This window comes from Amaranthus tricolor, chromosome 3 (genome assembly GCF_026212465.1).
Source record: "Amaranthus tricolor cultivar Red isolate AtriRed21 chromosome 3, ASM2621246v1, whole genome shotgun sequence".
Taxonomy (NCBI): domain Eukaryota; kingdom Viridiplantae; phylum Streptophyta; class Magnoliopsida; order Caryophyllales; family Amaranthaceae; genus Amaranthus; species Amaranthus tricolor.
Genome location: NC_080049.1, coordinates 26987422 through 26995102, shown reverse-complemented (window position 1 = coordinate 26995102; position 7681 = coordinate 26987422). Strand labels below are relative to the sequence as shown.

General features: G+C 30.7%; 1 protein-coding gene across 1 annotated transcript; it reads right to left on the bottom strand.

The window, feature by feature from the left end:
* Positions 1-4843: 4843 nt before the first annotated feature.
* Positions 4844-6283, bottom strand: LOC130808511 (uncharacterized). The gene is made up of 2 exons (XM_057673976.1): positions 5621-6283; positions 4844-5575 (listed from the first exon to the last, which is right to left on the bottom strand). The coding sequence occupies exons 1-2, from the start codon at positions 6281-6283 to the stop codon at positions 4844-4846; spliced, it is 1395 nt and encodes a 464-aa protein (XP_057529959.1).
* Positions 6284-7681: the final 1398 nt, after the last annotated feature.

The following is a 7681-nucleotide window of genomic DNA, read 5'->3' as shown; positions in this document are numbered from 1 at the left end:
CTTTAGAAGATTAAAGAAAACTCCAAGAAAATCTCCCAAATAATTTGCAAAATAAATTCCTTGAAGTAAGCTTGAATAATTCAAAATAAGTCTTCAAAAGTTGCCGAAAATATGATAATATTTTGGCACTTGAAGAAAAATAAAGCAAGTATTTTGTTTTGTTTTTTTTTAAGAGAAAAGAATGAGAGAAAGAAAGTTTATGAGCTAGTTTATGAATGAATGAAAAATTACATAACAATAGGCTAGTATTTATAGGAGGGGAAAAACCATCCTAAAAGACTTCTCATAATGGCTGAAAATTATGAGCATTAGGGAGTTCAATCAACTTGAGGAAAAAAAATGAAAAGATTTGAAGGATGTTCATGCATTCATTCCATTCTAGAATGTACCAAATAATTAAGCATGAATTAGAATCAATTAACCTAATTAAACACTAATTTTACACGCCTATCATGATAATAATGTACTAAAAAAAATTTAGTCCTCCTAATTTAAAACTTGTTACCACAAGTTGGTCCAAAAATAAATAACCTAGGACATATAATAGTAGTACATAAATTTAATTAAAATAATATATTAACTCAACAACAACAACAACAACAACAACAACAACAACAATAATAGTAGTAATAGTAATAATAATATTAATAATAATAATAATAACTTACGCACATTCTAAATCACATTATAAAACATAAAAGAGATAGTTATAATAAATCACAAATAATATCATAATAAATTATTTTAAATTAAAGATTAGACTTAACGAAAAATAACTAAAAAGGGGAAATAAAATGGAAATTATGCCATAGAGAAAAATTCAGGGCATTACAATTATAATGTATATTTCAATAAATCTATACAATATACTCCATATTATCCCTTCCCGAAGAAGAATTTAGAGTAAATAAAATTAAAATTCTAGAATAAACCAATTGTTAATTCCTCTTACAGAACATTAAAGATTAAATTTTTAAAACATTCATTGTAATCTATCCTTTAAAAAATTTATAAAACATACTCCACATTAAAAAATGAGGAAAAAAGAAGAATTTAGAGTAAATAAATAAAAATTCTAAAAACCTATTTGCTAATTCCACTTATAGAACATCAAAGATTCAATCTTTTTAACATTTAATGTATTATAACTCTAAAATTAATTCATAACATTAACAGCTTGAATATGTCTCATAATCAGCTTTTTGGGACAATTCCTTTTGCTCTCGAGTCTTTGCCTGAGCTCGATAATCTTGATTTGTCGGATAATCAGCCATGGAAGCTTCATCAAATGAAGAAGAAGGTGGGTTTAAAGAATCACGTGACGGTCAAGGGCTAAACTTAACAGTCAAAGGCTAACAATCGTTAAAAGATAGTGTTTTGCGAAGAATTGTATTATATAAGGTAATTTTTTGCAAAAACTTTTACATAAGGTAGTTTTTTATAAAAGAGGGTATAGATTAGGTACTTTCTTATAATTTTGCCTTTATTCATTTATTTTCTCCCTGAGTATTTACTTCTATGTAAGTATATTGAAAAAAAACCAAAAAAAAAATAATAGACTTGATAAAAACACCGGGCCGGGCCGGGCCAAAGTGCGGGCTTAAAAGTTCATGCCCAAACCCGTAATATGCGGGCTTGTGGGCTTTTTTGCGGGCCTATGTTATATATTATTTATACATAATTAAAAACACAAATTACAAATAATTGAAATAAACAAATACAATTGTTATATTTTATACATAATATAAAACACAAATTACAAATAATTGAAATAAACTAATACAATTGTTACATATTATACATAACTTAAAACAAATTTAAAATGCAAATCATGAACAAGCTAGTAAACAAATGAGTAAACCAATGAAATAATGAATTGATCCTCAACCAATGATTTGACAATCGTCATCGTCATCTTCACGATCTACCTTTTCGAGCCGGGCCGGGCCAACCCACGGGCCAAACGCCAATTCCAAACCCGTCCCAAAAAAATTCGGGCCACTTATTTTCTACCCAAACCCGCCCATCGAGCCATATTTTGGTACCCAAATCCTCACTTTTGCCGGGTCGAGCCAAGCCGCCATGATCAGGTCTACAAAATAACGGACCTAAAATTTGATAGACAAAAGTAATTGGTTAAGTATGATTAATGAAACCCAATCCTTAAACATCGCCACCCTTTTCATTTTATCGCCACCCCCTCCAAATAAAATTACGAATTTGCCCCTGATTTTTAAAAAATTACAATTTTGCCACTCCCTACAAATTTCTTATTTATAATAATAATAATAATAATAATAATAATAATATCAATAACAACAATAATAATAATAATTAACTTTTTTATATTCTTCAAAAAGAATATTAATAAAATTAATAATAATAATAGTAATAATAATAATAATAACAAAATAATAAAATTAAAATTAATAATTATTATTCAAAAAGAAAAAAAAATTGAATCGCCCAGAAACGGTTGATTGGACCCCGGTTCAATCGCCAAAAAAGTGGCGTTTGAACCCGGGTCCAATCGCCCAATTTTGGGCGATTCACTTTTTTTTTTTGGAAAATTTATAATAATAATAATAATAATAATATAAATGAATTAATAATAATAATAATAATAATAATAATAATAATAATAATAATAATAATAATAACAATAAAAATAACAACAACAATAATAATATTATTAAATTTTTTATATTCTTTTAAATAATAATAATAATAATAATAAATTTTCCAAAAAGAAAAAAAAATGAATCGCCCATAACTGGGCGATTGGACCCCGGTTCAATCGCCAGTTTTTTGGCGATTGAACCGGGGTCCAATCGCCTGGTTCTGGGCGATTCAATTTTTTTTTTGTTTTTGAATAATAATAATTATTTTTAATTTTATTATTATTATTTTTATTATTTTTATTATTATTATTATTATTATTATTATTATTACTACTACTGTTCTTATTATTAATTTTATTTATATTCTTTTTGAAGAATCTAAAAAAGTTAATTATTATTATTATTATTATTAAGAAATTTGTAGGGAGTGATAATTTTGTAATTTTTTAAACTCCAGGGACAAATACGTAATTTAAGAAAGGGGTGACGATAAAATAAAAATGGATGACGATATTTAGTAACTCCCTAATGAAAATGGTGAAGTGGCAAAATTTCAGATTGAAAGAAATAAAATATTCAAATTACAAAAGATAATGCAACATGAAACAAAAAAATTAATGCTAATGAAAGATGCACGTGTGCGAAAATTTGGGTGTCGCTTTATCAATAATCAAAGCAGGCAAGTTCCGCAAAAGCATTACTCCTACTCAGCCAGTTGGCGGTCCCCCTTTTAAGTTTAACCCCATTTTTTGAAAGTTGTAACCACACGTGTCTCTGCACGTGTTCACAACCATATTGCCATTTCCCACTTGTGTAGTTGTGCTTATCTCTTCACATTTGACATTGACCCTCACTATGTATTTTATACTCCCTCCTATTCAGCTGAACTGTCCCATTTTCTTTTATGGTCAAGTCAGCTTAAATGTCCCATTTCTATTTTTGGCATGAATTTTTGACTATTATACCCTTAGTACTTTATCCTATTTTCAATTATACCCTTTATTACCCTTACTAATTTTCCCTCCCTTATAATTGATCAACATAATTAAATCTTAATTAATCCCACCCATTTACACTCCCTCCCTTTATAATCCTAAAACCCTACCCATTCCCCATTTGATATTCTGCCGTTTCTCTTAATCCTCCATTGAAACCTTCACCTTCTTCCTTATCGTGCTTCTTGTTCTTCTCTGAAAACCCTACCCATTCCCCATTTGATATTCTGCCGTTTCTCTTAATCTTCCATTGAAAGCTTCACCTTCTTCCTTATCGTGTTTCTTGTTCTTCTCTGAAAACCCTAAATCATGGCAAACTCCAGTTCGCCATTAAAATCCCCCCTGAAGAATCCTAACTCGAAAATCGACTCACCCATGAAAAACCCTAAGTCGCATACTTCTTTACTTCTGAGAATCCCCAAATCTCCTTACAAATCGCCTTCTAAGATAGACTTTAAGGGGTTCGATGATGGAAACCCTAGATCTGGACTGAAATCGTTTGAGGAAGAGTCTTATGATTACAATGATGACTCAACTTCTGTTGAGACTGATCCTAAGTGGGGAAGAGAACTTGACTCTGAAGGTGAACCCATTTACACACCTGAGCCTGATATGTATCCTGATCGTGAATATTCTTCCATTGATGCTGTTTTTTCGAATACTGATTGTGAAGAAGAAGATTGGCTTGATAAGCTTGGTCCTTTCTCAAGTGAGTTTCTGTTTGTGTTGGTGCATGTTCATTTTGACTGATGATGATTTTTAAGTTAAACGTTTTTTTATGCATTTAATTTCATTGCTCTGTGATCTCAAAGTGAGAGCAGTTTTAGCCACCAAAAAATCGAACAAAGGGGGTTTGGATTGTTTTCCAACGTTTACTGCACAAAGATGTTCGATTTTATACTCAATGATTTCAAAAAAAAAAAAGAACTTTACCTGAGAGTTCTAAAACAACCAATTTTTTTCATTAATGTATATTTGAATAAAAATGTTTCATTGAAAACAACATACAATGTTTGTTGTTTGCTTCTGAAACATTCCATGTTAAAGATCCCAAAAATATGTCCAAATTGAAAAGGAATTTACATTTGGTTAATGAAGTTGTGCTGGTTATGCTTGTGTTTGATTCTGTGCTTCAGTGCTGTTGTTGCTTCTGTGCTGTTGTTGCTTCTGTCCTGTTGTTGCTTTCTTCTGTGTCCCAAAAATTGTTGTTGGTTGCTGTTCTTTTGCTTAAACGAAGGTTGCTGTTGCAACTGTTGAAATTTGATGACTTTGGTTGTTGGTTACTTCTGACATTTCTTCATTCAAATCCCCTTCTTCATATCCCCCTGCATACCCAATGACTTCCACAAGCTGATTCATTTTTTCATTACTTAGCTTTGTGAATAAATATTGAAGTGAATCCACAACCAATTGTTTGTCAATAGTGAGGTAATCTGGTAAAGTCCCTTCCCTTGCTGCCTTTGTTTTGTTCATGTGAGGAATGTGATAGTCAAACCCCCCCTGTTTTTTCATGACCTCTATCATACAAGCTTGTAAAGTTATGAAAACAAACCTTAAACATTGTGGACTCAGATTTTGAAATGCATTATTCACAGCCTTAACCAACTCTTTAACATTGTAAACTGATTTTTGATATTGCAAAGCTTGAATTGATCTAAAAAAACCTAAATCTAGCACATTCATGTCAGGGGAATTTGGAGGTTGTTGCACTAATTGTATATTAAATCCATCTTTCATTGCCTCTTCTAAAAACCCTCTGTCATTGTGTGCTATATGAGGTTTGGCATTGTCTTGTTGAATGTAAATACGCTTGGATAATTCAGCAGGCCATTTTGCCCTAATGGTTGGCAGCACATTAGTGATAAGCATTTCTCTAATGTGCTCTTTTGTGATTGACTGTATTGGCTTAGTTTCCATCTCCCCCCTTTTCCTGTTCTTTGAGCTTCTTTTTGCTGGCTCCTGTGTAATAAATGGCCAAATGCCTATCTTTCCATCAAAAAAAACATCACCTTCAGTTGTAAATATAGGCTTTGTTACAGCACACATAAACGTTATTTTTGGTATGAACCTTTTTGATTGACATTCTCTATGTGGTTCTACTTCACCCGGAGCTAGATAATAACTTTGTGTCTCTCGGGTTAGATAGAAATGTTTTTCATCTATGTGAACAACGTTAGTAAATGGCTTAAACTTGAACTGATCATTTTGTTCATTGTATTCACATTTAGATAATGCAAAGCTTAACCTGTGTAACTTGTTGTTTTCATTCAAAGCTGGTTTGATTGCGTTTGTGTGCCTTCTTATTACTTTGTTCCTCTTCCACCTACACACCGTTGATTGTGACACTTCCATTTGCTTTGCTACTGAATGCTGTGTACCCTTGAGTTCATATTTGATTGCCTTAAATTTTTCTTCATCAAACTTTATTTTGTTTGCTGCTTCTTTCCCCCATCTCTTGCTGTTGAGGTTAATGATTGTGGTCTTGGTTGTCATCTGCTTCTTGACATCATTCCACAATCGTGTAATTGTTTTCCTACAAACCTCAAACTCAATCGCAAGTGCGTTGATTGTGCCTAGTGCTGGTTTGCCCTTCTTATTTAATGCAGACAGTAGCTTCTGCATTATGCTTTCTCTTTGTTGTGTAGTTAATTGTTTTGTAGGAGCCATTGTTTTAGTTGATTGTGTAATAAATGAGCTTTGTCATTGTCTATTTATGCTTTCTGTTTTGTAATGTTATGATTGATTTTTTCTTCTTGTTGCACATTTCATTTTTGGCGCCACACTTTCTGTTTTCTCAAATTTTGGCTGTGTGCTTTGGGAATTTTCTTGAATTGTTGGCGGCAGTTTCTGAATATGTATTCAATTCCTTCTTTTTGGACATTTTCATTTTGGGTTTCAAAATAATGTGGGTACTATGATGATATTTTCCATTTTGAAAAATTGGTTGTTTATAAATTGGAGGCTATTTAAGAAATTATTAATGCATTTTTTTGGGTTATTTGGAAAATCTGAAGTCAATGATCGCAAAAAAATTCGCACTCACATGATCAGTAACGACTGCAACTACACCGAAGCTGTTGAAGAATTGAGAAGGCTCTCCGAGATACCGTAATTGATGTTTTTAATTTTTAGTACTCTTGACAAACTTATGTAATTTCCAAAAATTATTGTAAACGTAATTGTGGCGCAATTTAGGACTTAATTATGTAATTTAGGACTTAATTAAATTATCGATGTAATTGTGGCGCAAAAAAATTTCAAACTTTTGGTGCCAAAAAAAATCAGCTTTTAATTTGGTGGGAATCATTAATTCCTTAATCTTTACAATTAAAAACCCATAATACTACTCTCTCTCCTCTCTTAGGGTCCCATTTTGACTTTTCTTAAAATCCGTGAAAAGTCAAATGGGACATCTCACCTGAATAGGAGGGAGTATAAGTTTTTGAGACATAAAATAGAAAAATATATAAATAATACTTTCAATTATATTGCTTATTGACAATATTCTTACGTATTATTTAATCTTATATATTTTCAAGTATTATTTAATTTTATACATTTTTAAGTATTAAGATACTTAATCTGATACACTTTAATTATTATTCATTAATTCAAAATATTTAAAATAATTGGTTAAAAACAATATAATATTCAAGGTTAAGTATTCCAATATTTAAGATGTACAACATTAAAAATATTATCTAGAGTATTTTGAACTAATAAGTAATTGGCCAATAGTTATAGAGGATTATTTATAAATTTTCATAAAAAAAAAATTTCCTATATATGGAGTATTACTATTAGAAAAGTTTGAGTTCTATTGCGTAGTGGTTTAAATTTGTATTTTGAAGTTATATTATATGGTATTTATTTTTGTGAGATGGGATTAAGCAACAAAAATTTTACTTTGACCATGTTAGACCTAGGTGGCAGGTCAAAAGTGAGTATGCGAAGTCAAAGTTTTCAATTTTGTTACCTCCAAACTCTTGATTTTGTTTCTATTTTTTCGTATTTTCTTAGTGAGCAAATTGAATAACAAAAATTTCCTAGTTGCTTTGCTTAAGA

Bases quoted from the DNA above. Each gene is read 5' to 3' on its own strand.
- LOC130808511 (XM_057673976.1), bottom strand. From the start codon at position 6,283: ATGGCTCCTACAAAACAATTAACTACACAACAAAGAGAAAGCATAATG. The intron at 5,576-5,620 runs GTTTTTTTTGAT...TTTATTACACAG, and splicing joins TATTTACAACTGAAGGTGAT to GAGCCAGCAAAAAGAAGCTC.